General features: G+C 39.1%; 1 protein-coding gene across 4 annotated transcripts in view; it reads left to right on the top strand.

Moving 5' to 3' along the window:
* Positions 1-24,054, top strand: part of LOC150078344 (protein slit-like) — a 715,724-nt gene that overhangs the window by 529,064 nt on the left and 162,606 nt on the right. For all 4 annotated transcript variants that reach the window (XM_090385081.1, XM_090385080.1, XM_090385079.1 and 1 more), the window contains 3 exons: positions 9,663-9,734; positions 15,516-15,587; positions 16,279-16,350. In XM_090385081.1, coding sequence (XP_090241207.1) covers positions 9,663-9,734; positions 15,516-15,587; positions 16,279-16,350 — 216 coding nt within the window. The remainder of the gene's footprint in view (positions 1-9,662; positions 9,735-15,515; positions 15,588-16,278; positions 16,351-24,054) is intronic.

Raw genomic sequence — 24,054 nt, 5'->3', positions numbered from 1 at the left:
CTATTTCGCATTTTTTGTTTATATTCTGGGATGACAACATGAGGACGTTTGCAGAATAGAGGATACGAGAACATTATTGCGGTCAAATGATCTAGAACGATGGTCATCTTTTAAACGAGTCACCACATTGCAATGGTCTAGAGATATAATGACATTGCTCCCAAAGCAAAGATTATGTGAGTGATTTCAAGCGCACTAAGAATACAATGCGGCTTTATCCCTACCCCACAGCACTGTGCTGTTCCAGGGCTGAATTTGCATTTTGCAGATTTGTAAATTTCACTTCGATTAAAATAATCTGGATTCCTCAGAATTCTGGGATTTGAATTCAATCCAGATCTGTAGAACTACCTTGAAAAAAAAAACCGAACCAGAGATCGACATCAACCTTCGACGAATATGAAAATCCTGAAGGCTATTATCTTCCAGGATACCTCTATGCAAGTTCGTGCCGGCTTGTGAGATTCAGTGCCACGTACAATTCTAATTCATCTTGACGTTAATGGCATTATCCCAATATTTTTTTAGAGCAGTATACGTTGTCCATCAAATAGTTCCACTTTTTTTCTTAACTTGTCTGCGTAGAACGCAGTGGTAGCATCATATATGAACAGAGCTTATGCGCAACGTTCAGTAGACCGTTATGAATTCATTGAACCATAAACTTCCATGGATTCTAAGATTGGAAGTTTGTATACCAAGTTCGATGAACCGAGAGCAACTTTTTTTTTCTGTTGGGCTCTCTCTGGACTTAGAGGCACGATTGGTCTGGCTTTCACTTTACATGTAGCATCATCATGAGCAGTAATAACGCAGAGTTCTCTATAAAAAGGGAAAGGAAGAGAGGATGCTGGTAAGAAAGTGGCAGTATCTGGGCTGTTTACGACCTTTTCTCAATTTATTGACTCCTGTATCAATAACTTGAGAAAGGTCGCAGAAAAGAGAAACTATAACCAGAAGTTTTGCCAGAGAGAGAGAAAGAAAGAGACAACATAATTTAATCGAATTTATTCCACCATAACGATGCATTTAGAGTCACATTCATTTCAGACAGCGAGTCGGTTCCGCCTCCCTGTCGTTGTTACAGAAGGCGGGCTGACAGATAGAGCAGAGCACGTGCGACGCGTTGCTGCCCTAAGAATGCTGTCCGGGGAAGGAATGGCATATGCGTGCCTGGCAGAATTGCAGTACATACATGTGTAATAATTTGCCGCGTGTACGTTCTCGTGGCCATGAAACCCATTACAAAGGACCATAAGCATGTGGGATGGCACCAAATCAAATTCTTATTTGTTTAGTAAGGAAATGCTACTAGCTTGCAAGAAGATAATGCTGGTCGGAGGGGGGAAAAACAACAACAAAAAACCTTGTAGTTTTTCTTTTACAAAAGCTTGGAGTGCACACGTTTACCGCTTTGTTTTCTTATGAGCCCCTGCTGTAGTTTGTAACTGTACCTTTTTTCTGTAACCATCAGTTCCAATTACTGTTTGTCAGGAGATATTTGGCGTAACCGATACTTTTTTTGTGTGCTTATTAAACTGATAATGCGCTCCACTACTTTGAAAACAGGAATGATTTTTTGGTGTTCGTTTGTGAACTTGTTTATTGCAGTTCGCACGCTATTTGGTATTAAAGGATGCAGTGTTAGTTAGTTCCTTCACATTTCTCATCCAATAATGGCTTCTTTTGCTCACCGACCCCTACATATCGTTGCCGTCTTTGCCCACAAACAGCGAACTGAAACACTGCGTGACTGATTGACTGTCTTTAACTAGAATGCATCATGTCTTATCCCGCATCTCCTGTATTCATTCGTGACTACCCTCGGGTGTGGAGGAACGATTGCACGTGCTAGAGAGCCATTTATTTCTGCTGTTAGGAGGGGAAGGAAGGAAAGAAAGAGAGAGAAAGAGGGAGAGTTTCTTTGGAAAGTGTGAAGATACGATCTTTGGGCCGCCAGAGTTTGTTTAATGATAAAGAACCTGGATAAAAATCCCACACGTATTTTCCAGACTGGGCTTGATAATTCTATGACACCTGGCTTATTATTTTACTTGTTTTTTCTCGGACGACAGCGGCATTTTATCGGATGTAATTATTGGGCAAGGCGCAAAGTAAGAAGGACAATTATTGCATGTCGAAGTGTACTCCATCTGAAGTAGCCGGAAGATACCACGATAGCAGGTTGATCAGCCTGACTATAGCCATAGGATATTTCGTTAACCTACTGATGGACTTCGACAGTTTGTTCTGTGGCTCAAAATAAAATGTTCTGAAAACGTTCCTTTAAAAGAGTTTTAAAGGAACATTTTCAGAACGGAAGTTTTTGGACATTTCATCCACTTGGCGAATTCCAATTTGTTTTATTGAATGATACTTGCAAGATATGGCACAGTGTCTGGTAGTCTTGATTACAAAACTTTATGGTTATATTTCGGTAACTATGTGAATACAGGGCAAAAGAAATAGACTGAGGAGGCGGGAGTTTACTTTCTAATAGTAAGATGGACATTGCAAGAATTGAAGCAGTTCCTATAGCTGTTTATTCCCATTGGTCGGCAACTTATCTCAGTTTTCAACAGCTTATCGGACGCGCGACTATTTTAGGTTTTTCATCCAGAAAATTATTGTTAGTTTGTTTTATTATGCTATTATTTTTGTGCACGTATTAACCCTCTGTCTAATGGCCTTATAGTCGGATTTTCTAATACCCGAAGATTGGAGTTTAAGGCCACCAGAGTTCACTGTAAGTTTTCGATAATGGATGGTTAGATAATTCACTTCCCCAGAAAGAAGTTGTCCTGTGTAATTAATACTTCAACCGATGTTTATGTCCGGAACACCTAAATGGCCCCATCTGTTTTAACAAAATTTTGCTTAATAAATAACTTTTGGCCCTTCACATCGCAGTAGCACCTTTAGTTGAACGCGTCTTTGTCTTTCTGCTGACTTTGCTTCCTCAGGTTAGCACGTGTGTTGCTCATGCAGGTGTGAAGAAAGTTAAAATTTTCATCCCTCCTTCCCCGGTACAAAGTTTAGTGCAAAGCAAGCAGTCTCGCGGTAACACTCCATTATTTATCACCATATTAATGTCGCGGAAGGGATCTTAGGGGGAACAGTAATCGTTCATTAAAACCTTGCTGCAAACGAAGGACGAACAGAGGGCAGTTTTTAGGTTATTTAACCAATTAAAGAGATTCTCTTCCTCTCAACCCTTTCCCCCTTAATTAACCGTTTCTTTCCATTCACCTCCTCCCACTTCCTCTCTTCTTTATTAGCGTCATTAAACACGTGCACCTGCGACCTTTAATCTATCTGCACGAGAAGGGGGAAAACGGCTTCTCTTCGAAACTGGCAGTGATATTAATAAACGGAGTTGTGCCTTACGTCTCCAGCGTTATTTTTACCTTCTTCTGGGTCTGTTCAAAGCAGACGATAGCACTAAGCCATGAATCAAAAGGAGAGAAAGAAAGTATGACGTGTGTATTGTGTACACTAATTTGTTAAGGTGCTCAAGGTTTATCTCAGTTCTGAGTTCTGGTGCGATTTGCATATCGTGTGCGCCACTGTTATGGTCAGAAAAACCCTTCTACCTAACTGAATAAAGAAGAAAGAGAGAGGAAAAAAAACACCCTCTGTCCATTTATATTTAAGACATCGAATATCCATGTTAAACATGAGCCTAGGAAAATAACCGACTTGATTAATGATGGACATCACTGGCTGCAGAAGGGGAACAAGGAATTCGCGCTTCAAAAGAAATAATCAGTGATTGGCTAATTTCAAACGTTATGTCACACTGCCAGAGCTGTTGCTGGCCGATTTTCAGCTCTGTGCGAAGAATGAATACTTCGCCTCTCCTAGATGTGATAAGATAAAAAAGAAAAAAGGTAAACTGCAGCCATTATCAATCCACTGCAGGATGGAAGCCTCCTCAGCGATTCGAATTGAGGGAAACGGACCATAATCCGCGACGCTGGTCCAGTGCAGGTTGATAGATTGACCGCATTTAGCAATCATGGGCTTGAATCCCGGTCTACTCAAAGAGCGTGTGCTACAACATTCTAGCTCCTGACCACGCGGCTAAGGAGCATCAAGGTGTGATAAGAAGATACAACTCTGGAGAAGTCGCTTCACAGATGTTGCCATTGCAGACTTTTCTTGTTCAGCTGGCTTAGAAATTAATCCAAAAAAGTTATCATAAATCATCTTTACTAAGAAAGGATTTCAGAATAATATTTAGGTTTCAGTTCTCCTGGTAGTATAGTGGTTTCGCTACGTATTACCTACTTGGAGAGGTCTGGGTCCGATTCCCGTCTATGACCCGAGAAAATTTTTAAAGTTCTCTTTAAAAATTGACCCATCTCAGGCAGAAGGAGTAGGATCTTCCCGTGAGTTATTCCAGGTTTTTTAGCCTGCACAATACGTAAATCGGCCCATGAACACACACCTGTTCAGAAATATTACACAATGACTCAACATGGTCCAAGTCTCCGATACGCCTTTAACTCAACAGTAACTTTTAATCAGCAGTAGTAAAATCAAGAATGCGCGTAGCCAAAGTTCTTGGGATGAGAATCTCAATTCTTCTTTTGGGCCCCATCTATTTATGGACATTTTTTTACCTCTAAGTCTGATGACCAACTTATGTTGACGACGATACAATATTATGCCACTCCAAGTCAGTCCCACACTGAATTCATAGCTCGGCCGCTTTGATATTTCCTCTGACTTGATAACAGAATGGATACAGAAATGTCATGAATTTTAACTAGTTTTGGTATACTGGGCATTCTGGATGTAGAGAAACATATTCCCCAATCTTTTAAACATCAGTAAAATTATTGAGTACCTTCGGTATTTGGGAAGAGGTATTTCTGCGCTCGGGATAACTGTTCAGAATTGTGGCCACCCTCCTTCCCATCTAACTATAATAATTATGAACTTGCACCATTATATCCTTAACTCTTGTCCCCGTGAAGCCGTTACTTCTGCATAATTCCCTTTTTAATAACAGGTATCCCAGCCGTTTTCGTTATGTGATGATTTTTATTTAAATAAAACGTAAATATTTTCTTAATTTGATTAGCTAAGAAACTTCAGTTCATTTCCACAACCTTTTTTCAGGGGTAGATGAAACTGTTGGATGTAGATGAGATGTTATTAAAATCGCTACAAATAACCATTTATTTTGCAGGGCTTTTTTATCGTGAAAGTTTGATGACTGCACATCGTATTAAAAGAAAACTTTCCACATGACTGTAATTAAAAAAAATTCCTTGTACTTGCTCTTTCGTATATACCTGACATGAAGGTTCAAATCATGCAAACTTGACTTTCTGAGAGTAGTTTTCTCGATGCTCCGTCACACGCTTCTGGCATTCGTAACGTTTTAAGCTACCCCGTGTTGTTATGTGTGCCCTCAAGTAAACCCACATTAAAAATAATCCCACCCGACTGCAAACAGTTAACAAAGAGTAGGCTTTTGTGTAAGTTTCTCTTTAGCAAAGATGGGCTTCCTTATCTTCCATTAAAGAGGACTCTGCCCCGTTCGATCCTAATTTCGGCAACATCCTTATCTTAAGTGGATTCTAATATTGTCTTTGGGTTTCTTAGCTTTTCAAGAGCTGGTATACAGTCCCCACCCTTGAATCTGAAGGAACCGTGACAAATCACAGCAGGCCAGCCTCTTAGAACCCACCATTGTCCTTACGCTGCCTTCCTTACTCGGTTCCTCTCGTGCCATCATTACACAAACACCCCTGTTTATCACGCCATCTGTCCACCATTGTTCGTATTTAGCGCCCTACCTTTGCGCCCTATTTTTCCGTTCGGTATTAATTATCCTCACTACAAAAGGCAGCCAGTGCCTGCACGGGCAGTAATCAGCGTTACCTGATGTAATTAAACGGACTGAAATCGCCTATCACCGACCATTTGCACTTCACACGTCCGAACCTGATACACGAATAATAGGATAGAAGTAAATGAAGTGAGTTGAACAAATAAATTAACTCTCTTCTTTGTCTCCTCTTCGTCACAGCGGCACTTAATTAATTAGCCCTAATTAAGCACATCTGCTCGTTTGTGAAAAACTGCCGATTCTTTGAGTTTGTCTCTTTGCAAATCTTGCGTAGAATTCGTATTCAAAGAACAAAATACTGTTAATGTCTAACTGCTTCAAAGTCCTGCGCTGCTCTGCTCTTTTATCCATTGAAATTCCGTCTTCCTCTGCATGGAATCATGTGATTGATCCATCTGTGATGGATCAATCACAAAGACCAACAAACAGGAAATCTGTTTGTTGGTCTCTCCATTCACGAAAAGACTGACAAATGAAAAAGTGGCGATGACCTGATTTTCAAACTTATGTCACGATTTCGTCTTAAGCAAGATAATGAAAGAGTTTGGCTGCTTCTTTCGGTTGTTAAATTAGGATGTTTAACGGTTAACTTAAATAACGTAATTTTAGTGCATTCAGTGTTGTGGAAAGAAAGATGCCGGCAATAGAAAGTTTTAAGAACTCTCTTTTTTTCAAGCTTGAATTTGTTAAGTGAGCTCTTTCAGAAGTCCTTGCAAGATTTGTGTATTAAAAGATCTCATAAGCTTGATTGCGAGAGTCTTTTTTTTTTTTTGTTGTTTTTATTAAAAACAAAGCTCTGGTGAATATAAATACAGCCCTCTCTGTTTGGTTGGTTGGGTATGTAAGTAGAGAGCGAATTCTCTGAAGGAAAAAAAAAATAATAGGAGCAAAAACCCTTAAATGGCATCAAAATTTATATCTTCCCTTTGCAGTAGATTCTTGAGATTAAATTTCTTCTAGTTTTACCTTTCTTGGTCTCCCTGCTGTGAAACATATTGCATGCTCAAGTGCAGTTAAGCCACGCTAGAGTGTGAGGTTGGCAAGCGTGAGCCCACTTCACTCACTCTTTCTTTTTTTCAGGACTTATTTCGGAGTTAATTTTTTCAGTTGGAAGTCTGCGATGTATTTTGTGTACGCCCAAATTCCTCTTCCTATCTTATTCACGAAGAAGGCGGACTTATATCATTTTTTAGGAAAAATAACTCACCTGATAAATAAACGCAAGCACTAAAAAATTGACGATTTACTTGATTTTTATACCCCAGAAAGGGGATTCTGGCTTGGAAAATACAGCAAACAAATCGGATAAGTGAAAACAATTTCTTCTACCAAACACTTGATTTTAACTGTGGCCAAAACAAGACTTATTCGCTAGTACAGATACTTTTCCACGATGTAGCTAGTTTCGTGTTACACCTGATTCAATTCTGCATTTCGTTTATTGCGAAGAGTTAATAGTACAACAAACAGTGGAGTTCATTGCAATTTGTAAACAGAGGAGTCAACTCCGAAGAGTTAACAACCTTCGAAGCGTGCGATCAATTTTGCATAGTTACAGTGCCTCTAACTTACACCTAGTTTTTACGATTCCTTAATTAACTTCTTATAAAAATCAATATAAAATAGACAAAATTGGAGTCGGGTTTCTATGAAATTTGTTTAGGTTCCTGGATGGTTTGCACGTTACCAGGGTTGGTCCGAAGAATATATGACGTGAGGAAAATGCGATGGTGATTGAGTCTTGGGCAGAAGCTTGGTCATTATTATTAAAACTATTCGTCTTCTTTTTTTCTGAGGGGGATGTCATCGGAAACGGCAGGGGATCAATAATAGGAAGCAAACATTTATCACATCTGTCGATATCATCGATAGAAATGTAACTTATTTGAAATTACATTAAATTTACGTGTATTTTGTTTAGGCAATCCCAACCAACCTTTGGCATCCCACCATCTATCGCACTTATTAAGGCAGCATCTATATCAGTTAGTGAAGCATCACAAGCTGCCATCTAGATCAGTTGCTAAGGCAGCATGTTGAGCTGTTATCTAGATTCAACTACTCGGAGCATCGGTCATTAAAAGTAAAATATGGCCACTTTTTTTTATAAAATGTTGATCAATCACGTTCTGTAAGATGAATGTTTCTAGTGGGTTAAATATTTGCTGTGTTCTTTCGGAGGAGGATGAAGGAGACACTCGTGGATTTGTAGATAGGCTCATAAATTTATGAGGTCTTATATACAGAAACAATAGAAGGGATAAAGAACAGCCAGTTTTACGCGAAGGAAAGAAAAATTGACTGTTTTAAAGCAGCATAAAATATATTACATCGTTTGAGTGAAAGAGAGACGTAGTAAGAATACTCCGCTTGTGGCGAATACAGAGATGGAGCAGTGCTCTGGTTGAAGTCGTTGCAAATGTAAAGTGAAATATTTGACCATTATTAGTATTGAATACCAGCGCATGTCACGACTCGTGTAAATGTGACTGCTACAGTGAACTGAGAGGATACCAGTCATGTTGGCGTTGACCCATTCTATCTTAAAAGTCAAAATGAAAGATCAAATTGTAATAATTGTCCCGATTAACATGTCATCGTTATTCTGTCAACCTTTTTGAGTGTAAATTCAACCACTGCAATGTGCATATGGAGTTTTTCAACCCTTTACAAGGGTTGAAACCTCTTCTCTCGCCTCAGCTGCCTCGTTTTGAAATGTCTTTATTTTTCAACTAATTATACTTAAAAAAATAAAGGCAGATTATTATAATTATCAACTGTATGTATGTTTTTGCTGTTTAAATGTCATCATATAAAAATTCTTATTAATTTCTGTCTGTAAACAAAGAAACCCCCTCATTTCAGAATATAAAGTTTGAAGTATTTCATAAAATCCGGTGTATTTATCGACCGGATTTCTTTATGTATAGGTGCTTATAAAATGCGCAGTTTCTTCCCGATTTTCCAACATCTAAAAGTTTACAGTCTTCCGGGATGAAGAACTCTTCGTAGTGCGCTGTTTCTGTGCAGAAAATAATAATTTTCTCTTCAAGCACTGCGCATATTAAAAACGCCTGCATTCTGAAAAAATTCGATTTATGTTATTAATTGAATAAATATTTAAATAATGAATTAAACACTATTTTATTGTCACGGAAAATCCTTGAAATTTATATAAAATTCTCTTGAGCAGCAATTGTGATTATCGAGTCCTGATTGTTTATTAATCGTGAAGTTCTGATTATTAAAAAGAAAGTATTATATGATATTGATTACATTATATTATCATTTAATCAACTCTACTTGGGTTTGACCTTGAAATCCAAAGGGACTTAAATGTAGCCTTCATGCAGAGTTCGGCAGTGAGCTGTTTAAAGACAATTTCTTTATATTCGAGTCAAATTTCGTGTCACAAATTCTCTCTGAACTTTTAGTAAATATCAAAATTACTATTAATTATAAATATGAAAAAAAAATCACTTAATTTTATTAATTTAACTAAAGCTAATAGTAATTAATGACTGGAAATTTCTTTAATATTATAAACGCAGTGGACTTTTTCTTTGCGCAAACTTTATTTATATTGAATTAGTTTCATTTTTGTTGTCTTCGAACAGCTTAATTAAATTGCTTGTATTTGTGCACCGCTCTCAACTACTTCAGGTAAGTTGCTAAGCCTAAGAAAACACGCGAGATCATTGCTGGTACGAGGGAGGCAGAAAACGATGATCTCTCGGGAATTAAGCTGTCCGAGGTCGGTTTGCTCGTCATTAACTTTATTCTCTTTCTTTGTTTGCAGGAGGCTGGAGCAAAACCAGATCGCCGAAGTACCTCCCAAAGCTTTCGTACCGTATCGGCGGCTGAGGAGGATGTAAGTCGACAAAAATCTTACTTTCTGTTAGCTAACACGAAATTGATCGCCTCTGTTAATCCGGATACAGAGATAAGTAGGTAAACATTGAGAGAGAGAGCGCTAGAGAGTTGAGAAGCAAGTTGGTGTCACGTGCAGGCGCCAAATAGATGTTGAACTGGCATTTCCCGCAGACTTGGAAAATAGATCTGTCGATTTAATTCATCTGATGACATGTGGTGTGGATTTGAATGGCACACGCGTAGCGCTTGTCGCTCGTGAGAAGGTTTAATTCCGAAATCGCAAATATTTGGACAGCATAAACTATTCGAGCCTTCAAATACCAGCGGGCTGTTCGTTGCCTAGCAGATAAATTACCAATCAATCATGTGTTATGTACTCGCCTTCCTGCGTGTCCTTGTTTGCTGCAAAACAGCTGAATTCTATGAATACCAATCGCGCTCGATGATGAAATATACACATGCCTACTTAAAGTCCACTGCATAAGAGGCGCGTTGGAATCAACTCGCTCTACACAGAGGAATTCAGATTTTAAACAAGTAATTTTTCTTGGTGTAACACCGTTTTCCCCCAGTCTACTTCTTATGGGATTACATTTTGATGTAATTCAGAACATCTCAGAGGTTGTTCAATAGCGCTGATGCTTCTAAATCTCTAATAGCGATGTATGTTTTGCCCTAGTCCCATACATTGTGTGGGACTACCATTAATTTAAATTTTTCTTAGTGGCTTTTTTTTTAAATTGTATTGATCTTTCATGGAAGCAACCGGGGCTTCGATGCAATGGTTATTGCATCACACTTCTTTTTCGAGAAGTGAGAATTAGCCACAAGCCATGAAATATTTTATTTTTAATTATAAACAACAGTTCATTTCAATACATAAAATGATTATGGCAGTATAATGAAACGTGTGTTGAAATTTTATGATTTCTATTTATTAAAAAAGTTAGTACTTAAAATTCGGTCTAAATTTAAAATTTAGATTGCATTTATTTTTAATACGGTTATAGTTTTTAGCAGACTTCAGTCCTGGGTTCATGGCATTATACTTTTAAATAATCCCACAGGGGGAAAAAAAAACATCTGCTGAAATTAAATCTAATGATTCCGGCAACCATTCAGTTGGTCTTTGACGACCTATCCACTTTCAGGTAACTTTTTAATAAATACCTTTTCCTCAAAGTTCTGAATTCCCCCCCATAAAACCCCAGAAAATTTTAAAGTGGATATTTTCAGCTGCACCAACACAATTACAGTAATTAGCATTCGAATTTAACTTACTGTTTTCTCAGACTATATAGTTGTGAAAATTTGTTGTTGTCGCTCATTACATAAAACTTTTATTAAAAATCTATCAATTTCTCGAATCCGTCTTCATTTCAGAACTTCGACTAATTTGGATGCGTTTAAAATGCTTTCCTCAAACATATACAACTCTATAAACCACCCCAACCTTCAACCGCAATTGATATCGATAAAAAAAAAAAACAGAGGATTGAACAGAGGATTCCTCACCATAGGTTAGGCGCATTATGGCCATATTGCCCTTGTGCCCTAAAACCCCGCAAAGAAACAAACCTTCTTATGGACGTTCTTGTTCTCTTTTATTGTTCACTGAAATCTCACAATCGACTTTTGTCTTCTCAAATTGGCTTTCCATAGTTTAACATAATTAGGTACATTTGTAATTATTCTTGTTATAGCATATATTTACTGTCCCGAAACCTTCCAGCTGATCAATGACCAATATGCATTCCGTCAGTGTCGGTTCACTGGTGATGTACTGGCTTACGTTACACATCTATGGAGAAATTCAATGGAAAAGTTTAGTGAAACTCAAGCAGTTGCTCTTGACATTTCTAAGGTCTTGCAAACAAGCTTCTGTCTTCTGGATTGCTGATTTGTTTTTTGTAATTGGGTATTCAGTTTCCTCTCCGACTGCTCGCTGCGGGTGATGACTCACTGTCTTCTAACTCCTCCACTAATGCTGGTGTTCCCCAAGTTTCTTCCGCTCATTTCTTATTCTATGTATTAATGGACTTCTTCCACTAACTAGAAATCCTATCCATAGATTTGCTGATGATAGCACACATTTCACTTTCCAGTTAGAGCAAACTTGTCCTACACAAACAGCTTCAATTTTTTGAATATTCACCACCGATTCCTTAAGCGCTGATCTCCAGGTAATTCTCCAGTGGACAAAGATAACTAAGTTAATTTTAATTCTTTGAAAACTCTGTCCTGTCATATCTAACAAAAATAAAAAGGATTCTACTCTCCTATTCTTACCTTCGATGCCACTCAGATTTTTAGACAAGATCACATATCCCCGTTAGGGATTACCCTGGCTACTAATCTCTCTTAGCTTAAGCACATCACAAATATTGCTTCCCCTGAATCGAAAAAACTGGGTTCTCTCTTTCGCTCTTGGCATTACTTTTATTCTAAATAGCTACTCACTCTCAAATCTCAAATCCTTCCTATCATGGAATATTGTTCTCAGATCTGGGGCAGTGCCCCATAACGTCTCTCTCCCAGGCTTCTAGGGTCAATTCAAAAGAGGGCAGTTAGGTTAATTAATAATCCATCTCTAACAGTCTCTCCATTCACTCTCTCATAGATTAAGCCTTTTATATAGATCTTCCATGGGCAATTTTCTATTGAACTGGCTTCTGTAGTATCCTCTCTCTCTCTCTCTCTCTCTCTCTCTCTCTCTCTCTCTCTCTCTCTCTCTCTCTCTCTCTCTCTCTCCTCCTTCTTCTTATTCTTCTTCTGTTGTTGCATTCACTAGCCAAAAGTGTGTGTTGAATGAATCCTGTTATGATCCTGATAGTAATCCCAAAGTAATTTTAACAAAACGCTGTAGAGATTGTTAATTTGGTTATTTCCTTTTAACCACTGGTGTTTTTTTTTTTTTTTTTCTTGGCCCTTTTGGCATTCTCTTTCCTCCACTTCTCCAACTATGTGGAGGAGCTAATCTTAATTGCATTTCTTAATCTTACTACTGTTAAGCTTAGCTAAATGTACAAACACAACAGTTGTTACTTATTTTTTCTGGTATTAATAGTTGTAATTTTACTTTTGTACATATTTCTAAAGGCTAAGTTATAACCATAATACAGAGTTATCAGGATGATAAAACTTTGTGGTAATATATATCCCACTATTTCTAGAGTAGATATTTGCGTATGTGGGGTTATGGACATCAGCTTTCCGCAGCTCGTCTTTCTACGGATTTTAGACATGCCCAATCGGATTCATCTCCGAAGATTTGGCTGGTCATTCTTCCGGAAGAATATCTCAGAAGAAAATCGTTGGCCAGCTGAACTTTGTGGAAGAACGTCGTCCGTGAATATGAATTTAGAGCGTATGGCATCTCAGTAAACTCGCATATCGAGTATGTTCCTCCTATGGAGTGTGCTCCAAGACGCCTTCTATGACTGTATGGTGGTTTCGTCACGTGCTATTCGTGTGGTGTGACCTGGGTTCAAGCCCAGGTCACACCACACGAATAGCACGAATAATAATCTCATAAACTGGAGAAATTTCTAAGGGCCTCTGTAAACGGGGCTGTAGTTAACGAATCTCAGGAGGAGGGAGTAGGGTTCCCCCTTTATTTATTTCCGGTTTTTCATCCCGCACAACGTGCAAATCGGCTCATGACCACATGTGTACAGACAACCCACAATGGTGCAACGTGATTTATGTCGCTGATGCACCTAAAACCCAACAACAAGAACAAATTCTCTAGATCACTGTTTCCTAACTGTTTTTTAGATAGACTATATTTCTCTGCATTTCATATAGAGGCTGCAAGGACACGAAAATATTAAGCTGTGCATACTAAAATATTAAAAACATTTTAAATGTAATACTTAAGGCATACCTGCATTTCTGATCACTATTATTGGATTGTTTCCAGCCGCAGAAGAGCTCTGTTTTATAAGTTACATGGGCGACAGGTTGGGAAACGCTGGTCCAGATGACAACACGTTGAAAATTACCTTCAAGATTTAATCTCGACTGGTTTGTAGAGAAATATTGGCCGTTTGATCTTTGCTCCAGAGACGATGGTATTTGCAACAAGTTACGCTAGCACTCCTGCGAAAGCGATACGGGGGATTTGAACCATGGTTTTTGTCTCATAAAGTCCCTTTTACTGAAGCTTTCTGTCTTGAGGCTTTCCCTTCAAACTGCCATTCCTGCAGACGCTGAACGCCCTAAAAAGAGCTGCCTGACCGCGATCACGTATTAGGAATAGATACTACCTGTCATCCTGAAATATAATTGTTGGTCGACCTCCAGCTTGACAGAGAGACCCTTCTTGTCTCACGATACTGTTTTCATAACCTTGAAATTTCCATTCTTGACAGTTGTTAGGTTCTGGTATATCGACAACCATTCACTGCTTCTAATTACACGCGTTCTTTTGCGCAGTTTTAAAGCCCGGGTGGTTTTGAACATTTTGTAATTTGAAATAGTATTTCTCACACCAGCGTTGTTGAAAAATAAATAAACTGCATCATAGTAACCTAACTTTTGTGATTTCCTCGCTATTGAGTTGACTTGTGATTCAGTCTCGTCTCTGTGCTGATATGAAGATATATTTTACGTGGACGCGCTTAAATTCAAATGCAAAAGCCTTTCATTCTTTTTAATACTTCATACCCTCAATAGTTTAAGTCTCTGTCCAGTATATCGCAATTAGGATTATAATTGAGTTATTCAATTTAACTTTCAACTGTTTGAGAATGTTTTCAAGTTCCCTGAAACAATAAATAGACATTAAATGTAGAAAACAATATTATGACAAAAATAAAATATCTCATGATTTGTGGCCTGCCTCATATTGCATCTTATTCTTGATACGCTCTGTTACTGTACCCGTCAAAGGTTAATTTATGCCATTTGGAATGGTCTCACTTGCTGCACAGAACCATGGGACATTGCTCATTAAAAGGAAAATCTAACACCTGAATATTTTATACCCAACTGCATACTGGCTAACTAATCTTAGTACCGCAATATTCTATTACTATTACTCGTTACAGTGATTGCTAACGGGGCCATTACAGTTATCCATCTTTGCGATGTCACAGAGTGGAAACACTCAATAAACAGGTGAGCTGTATTGCTTGCTGTTCGTCACGATGGGAAGCCCGATAGATTTCTTGTATTTCTCTGCAGCCCCGGTAATGCAGGCCGTTACTGTAGTGAATGAACTCAGTGACTCGTAGTGATATTTCATAATTAATCACCTTGGCAACACGTGAGTGGTGAGGATGTTATCTAACAGCAATTTATCAAGGCATTATTTGTCAGGAGGCTTTCTCCATTTTAAAGAATATCGCGCCACGCTTGACAAGATTCTACCAGCGAAATTAAAACCGTACCTTTGAATTTTTGCTTTTTCTGTTTGTCAACAGAACAAAATGTTGAAGTTCACTCTGGGGATTAATCTGACAGCCACGAGAGCAGAACTAGTAATTGCAACACGACTTTATTTAGAAAAGATCAGAATTGTAAATCCATCATTGTTAATCTCTCTCTTTTTTTTTTTTTTTCTCTCTCTCTCTCTCTCTCATTGCTAGTTCGTGAATAATTTTCCTGTTAATTTAAATTTCAATAATAGTTTGCGATTTGGGTTAAGGTGAGTCTTTATTAATTTAATCGTATGCTGTCGCTTAATGTAAGACATTGATTTAAGTAGTTTTAATGATTTCTTTCATTTTTATTGAATGTGCATCAGTAACGAGATCATCTTTTTTTTTTTTAACAGTGATCTGAGCAACAACCAGATTGCAAGGCTATCTGGGGATGCGTTCAATGGACTGAAGGCTCTCACTTCTCTGTAAGTAAAACAAGTGTTTCTGTAAATCGTACATATGATTGTTGTTTTGTTTATCTTTTGCATTTTAGTCTCCAACTCCACCTCTGAGACATCGCTGAGGACTGTGGAGTCGTATCGAAACGTCGTGCCTTGTGTGAGCACTTAAACGGTAAAATTCAAGTCTCTGAGATACCAAAGGACTCGTCCAGCCATGCGCCTCATAAATATTTCTGTGTTGAAACTTGTTAAACAATTTATCCACCTAATTTTTATGCAACACTTGTAAATATTCGAGAAATGGAAACACTTATTGAGAAGAGCTAAATTAGTTATCGCTGGCGTACACTTAACTTTTGTATTACTTTAGTAGCGCGTGACTTCGGAAACCCCTTTCAAGGTAGCTGATTGCAGCGTCTGGAAACAGCAGCCGTAGCAGACATCAGTCTAATTGCTTGTTTACATCTAACTTAAGGTAGTTATCGGAGAGATTATTGGTGTTTCTGGTTCATTAGCTGTCATTCTGTAGCTCTGTTTGTTCTACCCACTACATACCATTAAGGGTATTTCCAACCGAATAAGGCCTCTACTTCCTTAAGCGCTGCTGTTTCTCGAGCTTAGATTGCTGCCTTGGGGTTGCTGCGAGTCACGAATTAAGTTCAGAGCGGTTAATATAGCTGGACTCTTGCTTATAGGCAGTTTATCTTTGTTTCAGGGTTTTGTACGGGAACAAGATTACCGATCTGCCTGAGGGGATCTTCAAAGGCCTCACGTCATTACAACTGCTGTGAGTATATTTCTACCTTTCACCGTAATTACTTGTTTGCTCAAGTTACAGATAGACGGTTTGGCATGGCTGAGAAATCCCGTGTACCAAATTGGACGGGTACTTTCTTGAAAGCCAAATGACGACAATTTTCTTGAAAGAGTTTTGCACACGTATTTGGATAGCCTTCACTTAGCTATTTACTTATTGATTTTAATTTCAGCTAGGGGAGTAGTTTAACGACTTCTTCACGCAGAAAGTCTCGCTCTTTCTCTCGCGAGAAAGAGAGAGGAGGTGAAGTGTATATAGAGCTGAAATTCTGACTTCAACTTTAAGATGTTAAATGACGTTATTGTTTACGATACGGTTGTATTCGAAATTATTTCGCGGACGAGAGAATTCTCTTAGTCTTCAACCCAACGGCATTAAAATTGCTCATTTAAAATAACTTCTGGCTAAAGATTATTTTCGATCATCATTTCGGAAAGCTGTTTTGGGCAACCGTCTGAATTCTTTAAAAGAGCAGCAACTGTATGAGAATTGTTAGGTGTCTGGCTCTTAAATGGGGAAAATGGAGTGACCGGGTTTACAAGTTCAGCGCACTTAGATCTGTGTTTCTTTCTTATTATGTTTGGAAATGGGTAGAGTCCTTTATTTCTATTCTATTTGTGAGTAAGACGAAAGTCTTTTTAATGTAATTTTAATTTTCTTATTCAAAGCTAACTTTCTTTTTAATGATTTGTCCCAGTGATGGACTACTCCTTCATTCCAGTTATCCGGCAATTCACATTGAGATATCTGAGCTCACTTCGTATTCGGAAAACGCCTTCGACCAAGTGGTTCTTTAAGCTTTCTACGAATTGAATGCTTAAATGAAATGAGGTTCGATTGGCTGATATTACGACTGTGTGTGGTAGATGTAGAAGCACTTCTCGTCCATGTTTTTCTAATAGTTCCCTCAAAATTGTTCTCTCATGAGGTGTTTCTTAATCATAGAGCTTGATGACATTGGAAAGCATCAATAGTTCCGATATTTTCTATAAACCTTCTGTTCGTAAGTTGTTTCAGAGAAAATTCTTATAGTGTGCAGTCGATAGAATCCTTTGTTGATCAATCACTATGATGATGCTGGTATCATTTTAATGACATCGTTTTGCTTCACTTGGCTGTTGTCTACGATACTTTTTTATAGACCAGATGACAAAAGAGATTTACTATGTGGACTGTGACTTGTTTTCGTTCGAAATCTCGAATCCAAAATTCATAGCTGGTAATGGTCCTCATTAAAAATCTTGCCTCGAGTCTAGTTTTTATTCGAATGTTAAATATAAGCAAGACCTACTGCATATCGGTAGGAGCGAACTCAAGTCTGTTTAACTTTTTAAACAGAAATTAAGCAATTGATGCCTTTGTGCAAATGACTATGAAACGATTTAAATTGAGATATTATAAGGACCAGGATAACAGTTGAGCGAGTATGTAACGGATAAAAAGTTTCATGCGTCTTTTTAATACTCCCGATATAGGTATTCGAATCCAGACCTTTGGAGAAGCGAGATACTCTACTTTGCACACAAATTCAAACTAGTATTTTGACAGCACTGGGGCTTGCCATCCTTATATGTATATTTTAGGTGTTCACAAGCTAATTTCCACCCTGTGAAGGCTGAAAATTCCTATTTCTTCCACCCGAGGTAAGATAATTACACCTTCGATTTAAGAGGGCTTCGGAAATTCTTCCAGTCATCGACGGGATCGAACCTAGACCTCTCGAAACTAATAGAAGACGGCGATGTATGGTGCCGAATAAGCTGCCATGGAGAGCTGCCTTGGTCCACAGCTGATCACCACAGACTTCTTTCAAGGTATTGTAGAGCTGCGAACGCTATGTGGTCACATCCGTACAGAAATTTTAAAATAAATTTCGGCACCCCTTTTCTACAAGAAAATATTCCTCGAATACTTTTAAAGATTTTAATACTGAATCGATTGCTTGTTTGGTATAAATCTAACCAGCGAGTTTTTGAATGCGTCTATGGCGTATGTGTTCCACCTTCCAAAGAACAAAATTCTCTCACTCGTTTGATGTGCCGCGTATTGTGCAAGGTACGACAATATTTTACCACAGACACTTCGACATCGCAAGATAATCTTTCTCTCAGCTCCCGACTCTGTTGAATTATGCAGAGAAATACGAATACCTTCTATGACGTCGTATTTGGTAGACTAGTTTTCAGGACAGAACATCGGAACTCATGCAGTCAGTTAACATCGCTTTTCTTTGAACTCAACTTCCGATCACTCCAGTTTCGAGTAATATTTTTCCATTAAAGAAGAAACTTTGTCCCGAACACCATAAGTCTGTATGGTAATAAAAAGTCGAAAATATAATTTACTTCCTTAAATGAATTGGTTTGGGATTCCTAACTCGGTGCAGCCCGTGGGTTGAGGGGCCCGGTCGGCAATTGTCGTCCGTTAGATCCGCCACAGAATGTCAAAATATTTAGAAAAGGGGTGTTTCCGTATTCTAAGTTCGTATCGTTATCGCATTTTTTGCGCCCAAGTTGGACAGCTTAATTAAGTACCCCGACACCAGAAAGTGAAGGAACTGCATGATTGACCTGTGAGAAGGTTAAATGTGAGCTGTATGCGCACAATTCTAACACGACACCTAATAGAGCATTCTGAAAAATGGCGTGCTACCTCTCGAAAAATAGGCTATTTATAGTCATTACCGTCAAAGTGTCGCAGACACAATGGTTTTCGCGGGAAAAAGTGATATGTCGCACGTGAGTTCGGGAAACAGCGAACTGCGAGCGCCCCGATTTGCCAATGCAGGGTACCCAGTTGGGGAAGCGAAGCGTGAAACAAGAATGTCATTTTCAGCCATGTGTTCATTATCGGTCGGTCACAGTCTCCAGGGACGCTAAGTGTTGCTGTTAATAATCGCGTGCGGCTTTACAACCCTGTCTATCTGAAGATCTCGAAATCTGGAAACTATTAAGAGTCACGCGGATAAAAGCGCGTGATACAGAAGCAATCCCCTCTTTGAGTCAATTTTCTCTTTCTTTTTTTTTTTTTTTTTTTTGGCTTCTGGGGGGGAAGGGGGGGTTATGCCGAGAGTCGACTAGGAAGTGACGTAATAATGACATTTTCAAAAACAACACGAGCCCAAATTTACGCCATGTTCCCTTTGATAACGCGCTACCAGTTGGGTGTTTTGACAGCTATTCCGCGGAAGATACCATGTTTCGGAACATTTGTCGTCTGCCTTTCTTTTCCCCCGCTCTTTTTGCAAACCCCGTAATTGGAGCGAGACAAAAATAGCTGCGGGATGGCAAGTTGAAGGAAGCTGTGGAAGAAGTTTCTCATTCCTTCGGTGGCGAGAGTGATTAAGGAGGGGTTATGGCACATGTCAGCCTCGCGTAATGACAACGGGGCCTTAAACCCCTCTAAGTACAGGGGCAGGTGCTTATTTCGATAATCAGAGCCCACGACAAAAAGGAACAAGTCAGTCGTGAATCCCATTACGACATTATTGCATTTCCACATGCAAGCGGGCTAAGTAGGAGTTTTGGTCGGCAGCAAATGGCACGTTCACAAATCATACCCCTCCGCAGAGGCAGTAATGAGAGAGAGAGAGTGAGAGTGCGCGTTTCTTTCCCTTTTTTTTTTTTTTTTTTTGACGTATGCCTTGGGTGTGGCCGCTAAGCGCGAGGGTTGCGAAATGGGGCCATTTGTGGGAAATGAATGTCGCTCCTCGAAAGAAATCTTTGAGTGGAAGTTGTCCGCTCCATTTGGTCTTGTTAAAAGTTGGGACGTCTCGGCAGACGGAACGAACCTCCCGTGCCGCCTGAATAAACGGCAAATTTTTATTTATGGCCAAAGGTGGAGAGTCGAGTAAATATTCTCTCTTATTGAGAGGAAGTTGGAAAAAGTGTTAATGGCTCGTTGACTGATCTGGACAGTGGGCTGAGACGAGTTTTATTAATTGGATTACGTTTGTGGGACCTCGTTTCGCATATTTCTTTTGCCGATGCTCTCTTGAACCCTTCGTGTCTCTAATAGTAGACAGAAATCCATGGGGTGATTCAGCCGGTGTTGTTCGTACTTCTACAAATAAGGCTCGCTTCATAGTGACATCACTAGCAAGAGTATTCTTAGTTGGACTGCCATTCGTTGGACTGTTCTTTTATTTCATTAACATATTAGGATAAAGGGAAATAATTAGTGGTAATTGGATGACCCCAGAATATGGACACATAAAAGTTACAATATACAGATACAGTACGTTCGTTACCTTTGAAATTCTAACCTGGCTTTCTTATAATTGACCTGAATCTTTGTAATTGACATGACACAACCGAAAATAACATAACGTAATCGATACTGCATTTTGGGTAACCCGACGCTAATATTTGAAACTACACTGATATGTTAGAAAGTCACCAGGTGTCACTTTTCCATTAATACTCCAAGCCAATTGATCAGATACATAAAGTTTGCTGTACAGCGCTTCAGGCCAATGAACGATTGGCTGATTTTTTGAGGCAAGAGATCTTCGTGGTCCCTGGATTTTACAATTTGCATAAAGAGTCGTGGGCTTGAATTCGATTAATTAATGAAGGGACGAATTTTCCTCGTATTCTTCATTCGGTGAATGATGGCAAGTCTCCTAACACCATGAATTAAATTACTAGTTAATTTTCGAGTTTTCAGGCTGAAAAACAGTGAAACCGGCCTTTACAATTGAAGATTTTCAAAAGAAAAAAACTCATGTTTCCTAAATGTTTTCCATTTTAACTTCTGTTACAGACATCTGAATCCCAAGTAAGTTTGGTCAGTCCAAGAAGCAATTATGCTTCTTGGACTGACCAAAAAAAAAACTATTTTTTAATAGAACAAACAAAGAAACCGTCCTAGTGAACGCAAGCAATTTACACTGTTATCATGATAGTCCCAAAGGCAACTGAGGCCATGACTGCATCGTGACTTCGGTTGCCTTTGAGTTAATTTGAAAGAACCCAACTCTTCTCGCCGGGAAGGATCGTGTAATTGCAGTCGGTTGTTTTCCGTTTTCTTTCTTTCGAAGGTTGTGCGACCTCAGTTTCAGAACCCTGAAATAGCAGTTTAAGTATGAGATTAAAGATAAGCGAAGCTGTCCTAAGTTTGATTGTCGTTCGTGCTCGGGGTTTTACGACATCCCACCGTTTGATGTAGCTTTAGTTTGGATCGGTTCAGATGACCCCTCATTCCAGTCCACTAAAGGATACGTCGCCATAGAAAACTACGCTATTTCCCCTGTCCTCCACCCCCAGCGCTGCCCCAACCATGTTTCTTTCCAGCCACTGCTTCATATAAAAGTCTTCTGGATCATTTCAAACCAATTTCTTTCTCTTCCTCCTCCTCCCTCCCCCTCAAATTCTGCTGACTTGTTTCTCCGGAGAATGTACCTTAGAAATCAATCATAAGAAAGTTACGTGGGTTGCTATGGTTTCGCGAGGGTCTCCCTCACACCACATGATCGCCAATCTAGTGGGGGAGAAATCCTGTATGTTACCGCGAGACGGAAGACCGTGTGGCTTGCCAAACATGACAAATGAGTCCGTTAGTGGAAGGTGACGCCGAGCTATTCGCAGTCGTGAAGAACGCTGCCTCATTATTGTCTAATCAGCCCGAGCTCCTCGAGCTATTGAAACTACCTGAAACCCGAGAGATGGAGAGCGACCAGCTTTTGTTAAAAGAAGAGAAGCTAGAAAAGAATGCCATAATCTGAGCCAGATTTGGCACCTAGGTATTAGATGGCCTTGCTAGTGGCATCTAGTGTCTAAATCAAATCTTTTCCTTCATGCCGCTTGATTCATGGCTTGATGCTTTCTTTTTCTTTTGTTATTTCTGTCTCTCGCCACTTCGCCCACATCTTTGTACGCGTCCCGCAGGGCTTAATGAATAAACACGAAATATTGACCTATTTTTCTTCTCTCGTTTCATTTCTAAATAGCGAACGATATGTCATCGCCTGTGTCTAAGCGTACAGTAATTATATGGTCGTCTCCTGACTGCTAAAATCGCTAATAGTACTGCAAAATCCTGCAGGAGACTTATGAGAATTTACAGCAGTCATTAATGATAGCTAATGGTAGGTATTGGATTTCTCTTGCATTAAGTAAATAGCGCGATGGTTGTTTACGATAGTCAATTCGAGTATGTTAATATGCATCCTAGAATTGATGCCACATCAGATGCGGTCGCAGAGTGGATTTCACAGGCGTTGATTTAGAACCAAAGTGGGTACACATATATGCGGATACTCGAACAAGATTTGCTAAAGTAGGCCTTTGTCGGTGGACATAATTCAAAGGTGTGTCTGTCTGTAGAAACATTTTAGAGAGTAGAGAAAGAATCCAAAAGAAGTTTATTGTTAAGTTCATGGAGTCCAAGGTGGCAAAGGACAAGTAGTTTAACTACGACTTTTCGGGTTGTTGAAAAAGTACAGTAGAAATACTATACCGTTATTGTTCAGCATTATTTGCTACGTTTTGAGAGGAGGACTGGAATTTGATTAAGAGAAATTACTTAATTTAAAACCATAAAGAGCTATCTATCTTTCTACCTTTTGTTTAAGTGATCCTGACCATTCAGATTCAATACGCTTTGTGCATTTGGGAATTTTCAATTTCTGTAGCAAACGCCCTTCCATAGTTGAGGCACTTAGATGTTTTCAACCATTGTTTACCACTCTTCAGTTTCGTTACCAATTAAAATTAGGAAAAGTTTAACAAAAATAAATTAAATTCAGATTTCTCGCGAAGGCCTCCAGCTATTTATAAAAATACGAGTGGCGCAGTTCGCAGCAAGATTTTTCTGGTTTTAACCATAGTATCGGAACAGACAGGTTGAGATACGAAACGGAAAAATATGAACCAGCGAGGGCAACATTATCTTGTTTAGAAACTGAATATCAAACAGCGAGACGGGGCTTTATTGGGAAATAAAAATAAATGACTGTATTAATCGTGGAATATGATTTTCTTCTTTGATTGACGGCCTTACCACTGTCTAAAGGATGAACCACGCCGTCCTGTGAACATTCCATCGTGTGTTGGCTGCATCATTTCTCACTGTTGACCACGCTATCTTCACTGCGTATAGAGAGATGGTGATTTATGGACTTCTGAGATCTCTGTCCCTGGCCTGACAGCTCCTTGGCACCTCTAATATTACCCGCCAGCAGCAGCCAATATTTCTTGCGGCGATAACCTCCTCTTCCCCCACCGCACCTTTCCCCTCTTACACCAACACTTCGGTAACAAGGTGTGGTTCGCTGATTTTAAAGTTTATTAAAACGGTATTAGAATCGGATTTTCTTGGACAGGATGAATAATGAAGTAGGCTATAATGATGCGATAACTAAGCGACACAAGTTGCTAAACAGGCGATGACAGCGCCCCCATTATATGTGGTAAGGATCCTTACGACGGGCTATTAGTAGAAGAAAGGAAAAAGTGTATTAACTGTCACAAAAGGGATATTCTTATTATAATGGTGTTTATTGAAGCGCCACTGCTCGAATTCATTCTTTATTCGATCAAAGGGTTTATGTTGATTGCATTGGAATTCGTTTGAGAAAATATTATCTCTATTCTGCGAGGGATCTACTGATATTTCCTGTTTATCTTACACGCATACTAACCAAAACGAATAACCACAAATGGACTCATTCTA

This window comes from Mastigoproctus giganteus, chromosome 11 (genome assembly GCF_048544385.1).
Source record: "Mastigoproctus giganteus isolate SK-2022 chromosome 11, ASM4854438v1, whole genome shotgun sequence".
NCBI lineage: Eukaryota > Metazoa > Arthropoda > Arachnida > Uropygi > Thelyphonidae > Mastigoproctus > Mastigoproctus giganteus.
The sequence above is the reverse complement of the archived record's forward strand: the minus strand, read 5'-3'. Positions and strand labels throughout refer to the sequence as shown.